The 13,349-nt window shown below is 39.1% G+C and overlaps 1 protein-coding gene across 2 annotated transcripts; it reads left to right on the forward strand.

Moving 5' to 3' along the window:
* The first annotated feature begins 440 nt into the window (after positions 1-440).
* Positions 441-5,694, forward strand: LOC117617142 (pentatricopeptide repeat-containing protein At2g19280). Of its 2 annotated transcripts, XM_034346411.1 has the most exons (4): positions 441-606; positions 1,257-3,836; positions 4,871-4,972; positions 5,051-5,694. In XM_034346411.1, exon 2 carries the CDS (start codon positions 1,259-1,261, stop codon positions 3,464-3,466), a length of 2,208 nt encoding a protein of 735 aa, XP_034202302.1. In that variant the 5' UTR covers positions 441-606; positions 1,257-1,258; the 3' UTR covers positions 3,467-3,836; positions 4,871-4,972; positions 5,051-5,694. The 2 variants fall into 2 exon arrangements, with proteins under 2 accessions (XP_034202302.1, XP_034202301.1); XM_034346410.1 differs by having other exon boundaries at positions 4,871-5,694.
* The last annotated feature ends 7,655 nt before the right edge of the window (positions 5,695-13,349 follow it).

Genomic DNA, 13,349 nt, shown 5'->3' on the forward strand with positions numbered 1-13,349 from the left:
AAATACCCTTCAAAAAGTGGTCATGCACCACCTCTTTTGTCTACTTTTATAATGGAGTTATTATTGCAAGTGACCCATTAGTGTAGTGGTTTAGAAAGAAAAGAAAAAAAATTCTTGCACGAATGGTTTTGGTTTGAGTCCTCGCATGAGCATGTGCGAGTTTAGTGAATTTTGACCCTTTTCAATATGAGAGGCCCCAAAAAAAAAAAAAAAAGAAAAAAAGAAAAAAAAAGAGGTTACTATTTCCAGAAAAGAAAAAGAAAACTAAAGTTATGAGACCAAAATGTAAAATCCCAAAAGTATGGAGGTAAACTTGTAATTGACCCAAAAGGTATTAAAAAAAAAAAAAAAAAAACCCACCTACTTTTGGCCATATGAACATCAGGGCTTCAAGTGTTTTTTTTTTTTCTGGGTCAACATCAGGGCTTCAAGTTGAAAACCTCTACCTTGTCGAAATAAGGAAAAGGCAGTTACTCTCAAACTGTCCAGTGAATACAGCTGCTTATTCTCGGTCGACCAAACTGTAAACATAATTCTCTCTCTCTCTCACTGAAGCATCATCCCCAGCAGGCAGCAGTAAATACAGCAAGCATAATCTCCCAAATGGTAAGCTTTCTGTTCTTTCTACTAATTCTTTTAATTCTACTTAGTAGCAAAGTTTTGATTTTGGATTTTGGAGTAATTTGCTATTCTGAAGGCCATGTCATTTGTCACGTATCTCATGACTGATAATTTGGTGATAATATGCAATTGGTCATCATATGTTCGATGAAATGCCACAAAAGAGATTTGGCTTCAAACGCTAGGCACTGTATTTGATTTGCAGATTGAGATGTTGAACAAATCAACAGTAGTAAAACAAAAAGTTCATTAAGTAGTTAGTATTTTACAACATGGGAAAAAAAAAAAAAAAATTACTTTTGCGCTATGGTATGAATATGATTAGTACCCTTATGTCCATCCCATTGAATTTATTTTCTAGAACATATTTTGTGAGACACACAGTTGGTACTGGTTCAAAGGATCAAATTTAATTTTCTTTTTGTTCTTTTTGTTTTTGGTTGGTATACAACTGTTGAATACAACCCCTCCTCACAACAACAGGTCATGTGACTAAGGTTGAAAGTGGGAGTGGGTTTGTATATTCTCATCATTTTGTGTTTGTTTTAAGCTCTTTTTGAGTATCTGCTCGAAGGATATATGGTAATTCAGATGTGTAAACATTTTGTTTTTTCCTATTTTTCTGCTTTGTACAGCTATGTTCACTCTTTTAAGGTTGTTGATGACGGGTTTGTTGTCAATCATCAATGTGTACGCATCCCAATTGAAGCTGATATTCAGGAGGAGAAGTACACTGAGATATTATTCTTCTGTGAATTCAGCACTATCTTCCATAATTCTGTCAGAGGATGAAACCTCAACACTTGAAGATACCGTTGCTGCTGATAATGGTTTTTTTCTGAGTGCAAAAAGCTATCCTACTGACTTTAGAGGAATAAACGAACTTTATTGTGGTGAAGATGACGTTTGTGAGCCTGTTGACACTGGTTTCTTGTTTTCCATTAATGAGAGACCAGATGAAGATGAAATGAAAAGATTAATGTTAATACTCGCAAAGCGTGGATGGAATCTTGGTTGTCAAAATGGGTATAATATCTATCTGAATCAGTTGAACACTATAGAGCTTTTGAACGATCTGTTTGAGGAGACTTTGGATGCTAAACTTGTTCTATACTTCTTCAAGTGGTCAGAATGCTGTTCTGGATCAAAGCATACAGTACGAACCATATGTAGAATGATCCATATTTTGGTTTCTGGGAACCTGAATCATAGAGCAGTGGATCTGATATTGCGTCTTGTGAGAAATCATGGTGACGAGGAGTCATGTGATTCATTGCTAGAAGTCCTTTATGAAACCCATAGCGAAATAAGGGTTTTAGAAACCACATGTAGCATGCTTGTCAATGGTTATATTCAGGAAGGCATGGTGAACATGGCTTTAAAAATAGCATGTCAAATGAAGCACCTAAACATCTTTCCTTCAAATGGGGTGTGTAACTCACTACTGCAGGCATTATTAGGATCAAAGCAGTTGGAATTGGCATGGGATTTTCTGGAAGTTATGCGGACAAGAGGGATGGGTTTAAATGCAGCTATGATGAGCTTATTCATTAATAAGTACTGTAGTGAGGGTGATCTGGAAAGTGGTTGGAAGTTGCTCTTGGAAATGAAAATTTATGGGATTCAACCTGATGTGGTTTCATTTACAATTGTTATTAACTCACTTTGCAAGATGTCTTATCTGAATGAAGCCACCGCTTTATTGTTTAAGATGACTCAGTTGGGTATTTCTCCTGATCCAGTTCTACTTAGTTCAATTATTGATGGTCACTGTAAGCTGGGGCAGACAGAGGTAGCAATAAGCATATTGAAGATTTTCAATACTCCCCTCAATATTTTCATATACAATAGCTTCATTTCAAAGTTATGCACAGATGGTAATATGGCTGAAGCTTCTAGCCTGTTTCATGAGATGTCTATGTTGGGCTTGCTCCCTGATTGCTTTTGTTACTCTACTATAATTGATGGATACTGCAAAGTGAGAGACATTGATAGAGCTTTTCAGTATTTTGGGAAAATGTTAAAAAATGGAATCACACCATGTGTTACCACATACACATCCCTCATTGATGCTTATTGTAAGTCTGGAAACATGGAAATGGCAGAATATTCGTTTCACAAGATGATTTCGGAGGGTTTGGCACCTGATATTGTTACATTCAACACCTTAATGGATGGCTTTGGTAGGAAGGGACACTTACAAAAGGTTTTTGGGCTCTTAGATATGATGAATTCTTCCAATGTTTCACCTGATATTGTGACATATAACACTCTCATTCATAGTCTAGTCACAAGAGGATTTGTAATCGAGGCAAAAGAAATTTTGTTTGAGCTAATCAAAAGGGGTTTCTCTCTGGATGTGGTCACATTCACTAACCTTATTGATGGGTTTTCAAAGAAGGGGAACTTTGAGGAAGCCTTTTTTGTGTGGTTCTACATGAGCGAGCATGATGTGAAACCTGATGTAGTGACATGCAGTGCTCTTCTCAATGGATACTGTAGAGAGCGTCGAATAGAAGAAGCTAATGTTTTGTTTCACAAGATGCTTAATATTGGATTACGTCCAGATCTGATACTGTACAACACTCTGATTCATGGGCATTGTAGTTTTGGGAGCTTGGATGATGCATGCACCTTGATAAGTATGATGATTGAACATGGTATCTTTCCTAATAACATTACTCACCAGGCACTTGTCCTTGGGTTTAGAAAAAAGAGGGTAATGAATCCTGTAGAAACTGCAAATCTTAAGTTGCAACAGATACTGCTCAAATATGGTATTCATGTTGATGTTGATGAATATCTGAGAGAGCAACCAGGAAGCTGCAAGCAATTACCAGCTTGACCAGAGTACTAGATGCTCAGGTGTTCTCACTTCTTATAACCCGAGCAGGAGCAGAAGTCGAGCACTAGCTTGATGCTTGGGGTGTTCCTATGACTTCAGCACTAAGCGCATGCTTTGCTTGAGCACTAGCTCAATGCTCTGGATGTTATCTCATGCCCCAAGCACGTGCTTTGACTTGGGCACTTTGATCACATAACAGATTATGATGGAGCAGTTACCAGTAGAATATTTAAGACTCCAGTTACTTGATGTCGAGCCTAAGGATCATGAATGGACTCACTAAAAGTATAAGAGATAAGGGGCACTTAAAAATGCTCAGACCACTGCAGAGTCAAAGATGGATTTTCTTTTTATCCTGAAGGTGAATAAGGTGATATTTTTCACTAAATTGTTCAAATTCTCATTGTTTGCTGCTGCCCATTGTTCAATCATAGTGCTTAAAGGTAGCACGAGAATGTTGCGTCAGATAATATGAATTCTTCCTTCGGCTTTCAAAATCTTTAGACTACACGAGATATTCCTTGTTTCCTTTTTTTTCTTTTCTTTTTTTGTCATAGTTCTTCTAATGATATACGTTCTAAATGTTTGGCCACTGGAATTAAATTCTTTCTTTCTTCCCTTTTTTTTTTTTTTTTGTTGTTGACAATATTCACCACGTAGAGCAGCAATGTATCTTTTGAAAAAGAATATATTGAAAAGCACCGTGTGTATCAAATGTTGGGAAAATCTTTTGTAAGTAAGAATGTCAATTTAGCTCCTGCACCATGTGTTTTCTCCCTCTCCATCTCTCCCTCTTTGTAAATCTTGCTTTCCTGTATATCCAAATAGATCCCTCCCTAGAAGATAAAGATGACGGGCTTATTACACGCTTATCCCCTATGGTAAGACCCAAAAACAGAGAATTTACTTTACATGGATGATACTTAGTCAATGACCATGGAACCCTTTGAGTACAAAATAATTAAAGGTTTCCAGTAGTCCATTCTATCCTTCTCTGGTCTGAAAGTTCGGATCTTGGCTTCACATGTTAGTCGTTTTCCACTCTTTTTGCTTTTTTGAGTTGTATGAAGGAATAATAAAGATTGAGCTAATAGATTGGGTCAAACATGAGCGCTTGTGTAAGAGCACCATTTTTAATTTTAAATGCATCTGTTTTTCGACCAAAAATCAACCACTAAATCAGGGCAGCCAAATCATCTTATCAAGTCTTCTATAGCCAGACGTGTCATGGACTCTCCTAAGAAGGGTTCGTAAATGTGCTTATATGGTGCATGTACATTTTAGTAATATGAAATCTCGCTCTCTCTATCTCTTGACTTTTGTAGTTATGTATATTATGCTTACTTTGTTTAGAATTTTTCTTCTAATAACATTCTTTGTAACTATTTGATCAATCTTTTGCAGATAAGTGTCTCAACTCAGCACAGCTATCAAAGGTTAATGAGACACCAGTGTGGTGTCGCCAAGAACTCTTTAGAAGTCGGGTGGATTCGATTTGGAAAGCAGGTGAGTTGAAGTTGCAGAAGATGGGGTTTTTTAACGAAAAGCACCACATGTATGTAATGTAGGATCAATCTTTTGCAGATAAGAGTCTCAACTCAGCGCAGCTATCAAAGGTTAATGAGACACCAGTGTGGTGTCGCCAAGAACTCTTTAGAAGTCTGGTGGATTCGATTTGGAAAGTAGGTGAGTTGGAGTTGCAGAAGATGGGGTTTGAAGATTATGGTAATGTACTATTGCATTGTGTGAAAAAGATATATACTCTTGATAGTGTCCCAAAAGGGTGGGAATTCTTGGTGAAGAGTAAGTCTTGATGACACTAGGATTACAAGTCAAGATCTTAGTATATTACCTGCAAAGGTCCATGATTCTTAGGGATTGAGATTCATCCATATATGGAAAGTGATTTGAGTAAGGATTTCTAGATGTGAGAGAAGAAGTTAGTGTTGGATTCGGATACAGGCGATGCAGATCTAAGTTGATTCGAGCATTATTCAGCGCGAGTCCAACTACACTGAGCACAAGTCCAAACTGAAGTGTTCGGATAGCACCACAATTGTTTTGGCTAGGTTGTATTGTATGGAAGTGGTTGTTTTGCTCTACTATATGAAAAGCTCTTGCTTAGCAGCACAATTGTTTTGATCTGCCCAACAGATCATTGACTGATGTGGCTAAACAATGACATGAAAAAAGTTCAATGGAATTTGAGGGTACTTTTGTCCTGCGAACTCCTGGGGTAACAGGTGTTGTGCTCTGAGGTTGGTTTTTCATGTGCACTCCCACAAAAATTGATAGTAACAACTTGTATCAGTGACAGTTTGTGATGGAAATCGTGAATTACATATAACAACATTAGCTGGCTTTCTGGAAATGTAAAAATTAAACAAGTTCTAATCGCTACCTTGACCGCAATTTTAGATTTTTAAAGGTTAACGAACATGCTAAAACTTGTGGATATTAAAATTGAATGGGAAGTGCAACGAGCAAGAGCACAATATACAAGAAAGTTAAGGGAGGGGTGTTTTCAGCAAATTTGGTACCTCTCTTTGTCTTTTTTATTCTCGATTTTTTATCCAAATTTGGTTAACTCTTGGATTTCTAATGTACCACTTGGATTAGAAGCCAATGATAACCAAGACAAGGAGCGAACGATAACCATTGTAGCTGCAATTTTAATGCCATCTATTAGCAGTTATAATTTATGGACTTTTTTTTTAAAATTGTTTTCGGGTCAAGGTGAAAGACTGGAACTCTAACAACACGAAAACACCCATCTTTCTCTAAGCAAAAGAAAAAAAAAAAAAAATGTTACGATGATAACCCATCTCTCTCATGCTCACTCTGATTCATGTCATACTCATTTCTTATTTCTGAGGAAATTATCGATATTCATCTAGAACAAACCCTACAACAACTGAAAGAAATTGGTGACAGTCACATGTGAATCAAAAAATTAGCTCCAAACTAAATAAATAATCATATTAAACATGGCAATTGACTAAGACACGAAGACCCATTGAACATATAAACAAGAAAAAGCAGGTCGTCCCTTAGAACGAGTTCTAGTGATTAGGGATTGCACTTGTAAATATAAATTAAGTAAGAATATTCAATCAAGCGACACAAGAGATTACGTGGTTCACCTATAATCGGGCTACGTCCACAGGATGTTTGGTATTTTCACTATTGAATGAAGAAAGAACAAGAGATATAAAGTGTTTGATCCTCACAACCCAAATCCCAATTACACCCATCACACTCATAATCATGACGAACAAGATCAAATATTGATAACATAGGAGGTGAGTTCTTGCATGTGGATGTGGGAAGAACTCGGAGGAACCTCTCTCAAGTTTGAGAGTGGCCTTTATATAATAGTTTGGAAATAATCAAATGCTTGTAGAAGTAGGCTTCTTAATTAGCCTCACCCTCCGTTTGGATGAAGGAAAACAACTCGGAATTTAGCTAAAAATTGGGAAATAAAAAGGAGAAATTGACAATTCTCTTGTTTGGCAAGTTAAGTGCGGAATTTATTAAATGACGCGCATAAAAAAATTGTGAAAATTGGAGTATCAAATTCCCGAGTTTAATTTCCTTCAAAATAGGCATCATTTCACAATTTCCATAGTGCCATTTACAAAATTCTATCATTTACAAAATTCAACATACATAAATCCAAACACTGAAATCTTCAATTTCCAGAAATTGAAATGATGGAAATCAAAATTCCGTCATTTTAGAATTCTATGTAATTTTCAATTTCTTCATCCAAATGGAGGGTCAAAGTAGAAGTCAATATCTGAAGAGAATTCCAATTTATATGAAGCTCAGCCTTAGGTAATTTTAACCACAAACAGAAGTCCCCCAAGTCCCTAGACAAGAGTCTTGTTTGGGGAGGTGCCCAAAAATTATTGATGATGCCGAGCTGAATATTAATTGCTTCAAAGTTGTAGATTGAGCTAAATTCTTATGCAGGAAAATATTTGATGTAGACGATTTTATTATGTCGATAAACATGATCACTCACTAGTTTGGACCTTTCGTCCCCATGAGCTTGACAATTGCTAGGTTGGATGGTCCACTTGACCATTGTAGAATTTTGTTGTAGAATAATTTGGGGAAATAAAGTGTCTATAATAATGATGGAGACCTAAATGCAACAAAATTTGAGCTTGGACCTTTCGTCCATATAGGCTCGATAAAAATTGAGATGGGACCTTTTGTCCATATAAGCTTCATAAAAATTTGAGTCGGGACCTTTCATCATCCAGAGATCAATAAAAATGGAGCTTGCACCTTTCGTCCATATGAGCTCGATAAAACATTGAGTCGGGACGTTTCGTCATCCATAACTCGATAAAAATGGAGCTTGGACCTTTCGTCCATTAGAGTTCGACAAAAAATTGAGCCGGGACCTTTCATCCACCTGGGGTCGATAAAAATGAGGCTTAGACCTTTCGTCCATCTAAGCTCGAAAAATCTCAAGGTTAGACCTTTCGTCCACCTGAGCCCCCACTCGAGGTTGCTGAAGAATTGGAGAAATTTCAATGTTGAATAATCGCCATCTCGATGAAATTGTAGAATGTCCTTGTAGAATAATATGTCGACTCCAAGTGGTGAAACAATCATGGGACTCCAATAAAAGTCCCCAGTTATGGAGCCAAGATAGCCTTGTAGGATGTAGAAAACTTCCACTTTGATATTATTCAGAACACTGGCAATCTTGTAGTCCCACTTGGCAAGTATCCCAAGCATCGACGAATCGCTTGACATTTGCTTTGTGTTTTCTTGACGTAGCATAAGGTCTAGCATTATTCACGCCAGCGTGGTATGCAACTTCATAGTTGTGACCCAATAGTTTAAGTAGCCATTTTTCCTAAGTAGGGGTCATGATTCTTTGTTCCAAGAAATATGGTGTTCCGTCAAAATTTTAAACTTCCTACCCAAGAGATATGGGCACCAATGTCATCATCTATCATCTCTTTGTCATAGACAGACAAGATTTTGTGCTTGTCAGATAGAGTCTTGCTGAGGTACGCAATGGGATGACAATCTTATGAAAGAATAGCTCCAATTCTACCATTAGAAGTGACAGGACCCGAACCAAATTCCGCTTTGGAATTCGGGTCGAACCCTATGCGTGTCTGACATTTGGCAAATGTCGGGCACAAATGACCTATATGCCCTTTTACTTGAAATTTTAACCTCGACTTCTACCGAAATTTCGGCAGAGTCTTCCTTATATTTTGTTAAATCCCAAAACTTACACCTGTCAAACGAGCACAAATATCCATCTAACCAACAGCCAGCACTTCAATAAACACGCCAAAAGTTCCAATCTCACTTTAGGGCAATATCAGAGCAGTCTAGTAGTATATAGGTAAGTTAATCGTTTTACACGCCATCGCTTTTGTCCCGAGAAGGTGCGGAAGTCAAGATGGCCCGGTGGTGGATATCATGTGCACGCTACAGCCTGGGGGCGCAAAACATTTGAAAATGTGAGTGGACAAAAATAAGGGTTCATAAAATATCTAAGAATATATTAACCCCCATTGTAAAAATATAGTTGAGTAAAACTAAATATCTAAACTACCTTGAAGCAGATTAAAATCAACGCAGTTACATATCTATATAAATATGTGCAATCGTATTCAAGAACAATAAAACTTGCATGAAAGCATTGAAATCCAAACTTGCATAAAAACACTGAAATCAAACCTGCATAAAAGCAATGTACTCAAAACTTGAATCAAAACAATGCAATCAATCAAAACTACCACTTGGATGTACCCCTATAATTCCGTCAATTCCCCTGGCAGGTCTCGGCGACACACAGTCTATCTAAGCGCAAACTGGCAGGATACAGGGGACTATAGTCAGCCTGATCCGCTGACAAGTCTCGGTGACACAAAGTCAACCCGAGCCGCAACTGGCAGGATTCAGGGGACCGTAGTCAGCCTGATCCGCAATCCTGACAGGTCTCGGTGACACGAAGTCAACTCGAGCCGCAAATCCTGGCAAGTCTAGGGACACCAAGTCAATCCAAGCCGCAAATCCTGGCAGGTCTCTTCTGCGGGCCTGCCTGGTCCCGGGTGCCTGGTAAACCATCATGAATATTTAATTAATAAAACTTCTTGGTATAAATTTTTAAGTAAAACCCTGACCCCCGACTTCTAAAAGTGCGTGCACTAACTTTAAAGTCATTTTCCTGCCTACTTAGGCATTTCAGATATTTAAAATCGTCTGAAAAGACTCGAGACTTTACTAAGCGATAAACTTCCACATTGGTCGATACGGAACCCGTGGGGTCCACGACCCCCAATTACCAATCTGAGAGTTCCTTTAAGTTCCTCACATTTAAAGAACCATATCCTGCAAGTTTGGTATGAAACTGACGATCGAATTGATCACGATCGTGAAATTATACAATTTCCAACCCCTAGCCCCAGGGTTCTCAATTTCGGAGTATCCGGGACTCTGATTCACAATCCATCTAATCCTACACGATTCTGAAATTATCTGGAACAACATATCCGAAATTGAGCGCGATCCAACGGTTCAACAATACTGAACCAGGAAGTCGCATAATATGGAAAATCCGTTCGGGGCTCAAACGGTATCCAAATTGAGATCCGCGAAATCCTACGCGCTCATGACAACATAAGGATTGCAACAAGACATAGTGCCACTGCACTACCTTCACCAACGTGCCGCAACACGTGCCGGCAGCGATGGGTGTCTAAAGCGATTTCGGCTCGCCGGAAAAACTTCAAACCACGGCTCCAAACTCCTACCGTAAGTAAAACACCATATTTGGAGCCACTTTTGTTCTTGGATCTACTCCAAAAAGTGGACGGAAGTGGCGGAAAACGGAGGCCGAAAATCGGCTGAAACTTCAAGCTCAAAAATCCAATAGCTAATCTACGAATCGATCTAATCCTACCAATGAGGTACAAGATCCATACCTGGGTCGACGGAAATGGTGGCTGGAGGAGGGAGATCGACAGCGTTGAAGTTTTAACGACCTCCCGGCGGTTTTCTGTATTTTTCGGCCATCACAGGCCGTGCCGCCTGTGGGGAAGGGTCGGGAAAGGAAGGGGACTCGACGGCGGTTCGAACACCACCGGTCCCGTGACCAGTGGTGCCCTGTGGCGGCGCCGGCGGTCCCTGGAAGGCGACGGCACGTCTGCGCGGGAGAGGGGAGAGAGAGAGAGAGAGAGAGAGTCGCGCGCGAGGAGAGAGAGAGGGCTGAGCGGGTTTTATAAATCCAACTTTGAAATATTTACGGTTGTGCCACTGAGACTCTTTTGACCATAACTCTCTCGTTACAACTCCGATTCGGGCCCACTACGTGTCTATGAACTATTTCACCGTGCTCTACACAACGGTGTAAGTGGAATTGTTAAATTCCTTCTCGGTCAAAAAGTCACCTTTTTCTTAATAAAATATTCCGAGGGAAAAATTGTCTTTTCGCAAAATAAAATATTCCTTAATTATGGATTTTTGGTTTGGGTTATTACAAGAAGCGTCGCATTCACTTACAAAGTCCTTGCTGAAATCTGGCAGTGCAAGAACTGGATTTTTGTTTGTCAAAGCACTCTTGAGATCCCGAAAGGCCTATTCTACAAGTGTGTCCACTCAAACCTATCATTTCACAGGATATTAGTCATGGGCTTGGAAATAAGACTAAATCCCTTCACAAACTTGAGATAATATCCTGCTAAATGGAGAAAGCCTCGTAGCCCTTTGACTGTTGTTTGTTTTGGCCAGGATTCGATGCATTGGATTTTTTTTTTTTCTAATAAACCCCAACCCTTACTGCAAAAATGGTATGTCCTAAGTAGTCAACGAAAGGTTGGCCTAATGAACACTTGGACAACTTCAGCCCTCAGCACCTCAAATACAACCTTCAAATGAGCAACGTGGTTCGAAAAAGTGCAGCTGTAAACAAGGATGTCATCAAAGAACATCGAAACAAATTATCGTAAGTAAACCCAAAAAACAGAATTCATTAGTGCTTGAAAGGCAGAAGGCGCATTTGTGAGACTAAACGACATCATTTGGAACGCATAATATCCCTCATGGGAATGAAAAGCCGTTTTGGGTATGTCGTCCTCCATCATTCTAATTTGATAGTAGCCGGATCGAAGGTCAATTTTGGTGAAGTAGGCATCCTCATGCTACTCATCAAGCAGTTCGTCGATCACCGGAATGAGGAACTTGTCCTTAATAGTTACTTGATTGAGAGCTCTGTAGTCTATAAAAAAATATCTCCAGGTGCCTTATTTTTTATTGACTAATAGTACTGGGGATGAAAAATGACTAGTACTAGGGCGGATAAATCCTGCCTTCAACATGTCTCTAACTTGAGCCTCTATATCTGATTTGACTATGGGCATACCAATAAGGTCCGACTAAAACTGGAGTTGTGCCAGCCATTAGAGTGATTTGATGATCAACATTTCTTGTTGGAGAAAGATTCATAGGTTCAGTAAATAATTCCACATAGGGCCTTGGGGCTCTTGGGATCTGGGGAAATTTAATTAAGACACCCAGATTAATTATGTCACATCTCGTATCGGCTCCGCCGTAGCACGATATTGTTCGTTTTGGGCCCGTGCCCTCACAGTTTTGTTTCTAGGAACTCATGAGCAACTTCCCAGTGGGTCACCTATCCTGAGATTGCTCTAGCCCAAACTCGCTTAACTTCGGAGTTCCCATGGAATCTGAAGCCATTGAGCTCCCAAAAGGCCTCAGGTTAGATGGAGGTGGGCATATAAGGCACATCACCCCTTCCCTACCGTGTGGTGCAAGTGTGCCGACGAGGACGTCAGGCCCTTAAGGGGGGTGGATTGTAACATCCCACATCGATCAATGGAGAGGGGGTGATGTGCCTTATATGTACATGTAACATGCCTACCTTCATTTAGCACTCGGCCTCTTGGGAGCTCACTAGCTTCGGATTCCATGGGAACTCCGAAGTTAAGCGAGTTTGGGCTAGAGCAATCTCAAGATGGGTGACCCACTGGGAAGTTACTCGTGAGTTCTCAGAAACAAAATCATGAGGACATGGGCCCAAAGCAGACAATATCGGGCTACGGCGGAGCCAATCCGGGATGTGACAAATTCCCCGTACAAAGAATTTAGCAGTTTCATGTTTAATGCACGTATTTTTAACAAAATTTTCAATAAGACACAAAATTAACGTATTATACAAATAATTTTCACATATTGTTGAATAAAAGTAACATATATATACATATTAAAATATTATATAGTGACCTAACTTTTAAGTTGTAAAAAGGTCCTCTTTAAAAAAAAAATAAAAACATTTAAAAAAAAAAAAAAAAGTATAGCCAGTCGGTGATATAACCATTCGTACCTTTTTATTATCCTTCTCTTAGATTCTTGCTATGTTCTTGGGTGAGGTTAGTTCATTTTTACTTTGTTTTGTGTTTACTAGGTTTGAAGAGTAAAGATGGAAAAGCTAGCAAAATGAGTAATTTTGGGATTGAATTATGATGTGCAATCCTAGGAGCAGAATGTGCTGTGCAGAACAGTCAACTTGACAGAATATACTGTACTTCGTCAGAGTGAACCAGATGTTGAGCCTTGTGTCGTTGGAAAGATACGGATGTTAGCTTTCTGTATAATTTTACGGTTCGTGATTCAGATGTGTGTGGAGAGAGTTGTGGCCGTTTTAGTACAGACAGTTTGGGCAAAATGTGTTCTGCGGGTTTTGCAAAATAATCCATTTGAAGTCCAATCCTTGGAGTTTAATTTGTGTCAATTACACTTGGGAAGTGTCTACAAGGATGTGTAGTTATTTTCTGAAGTCTGATCCTATATTTAGTAGGATTTTGGATGCCAACTCATCAAAGAC

The sequence above is a fragment of the Prunus dulcis genome, chromosome 2 (genome assembly GCF_902201215.1).
Source record: "Prunus dulcis chromosome 2, ALMONDv2, whole genome shotgun sequence".
NCBI classification, from domain to species: domain Eukaryota; kingdom Viridiplantae; phylum Streptophyta; class Magnoliopsida; order Rosales; family Rosaceae; genus Prunus; species Prunus dulcis.

Excerpts from the sequence above, each read along its gene's own strand:
- LOC117617142 (XM_034346410.1), top strand. The coding sequence starts at position 1,259 with ATGTTCACTCTTTTAAGGTTGTTGATGACGGGTTTGTTGTCAATCATC.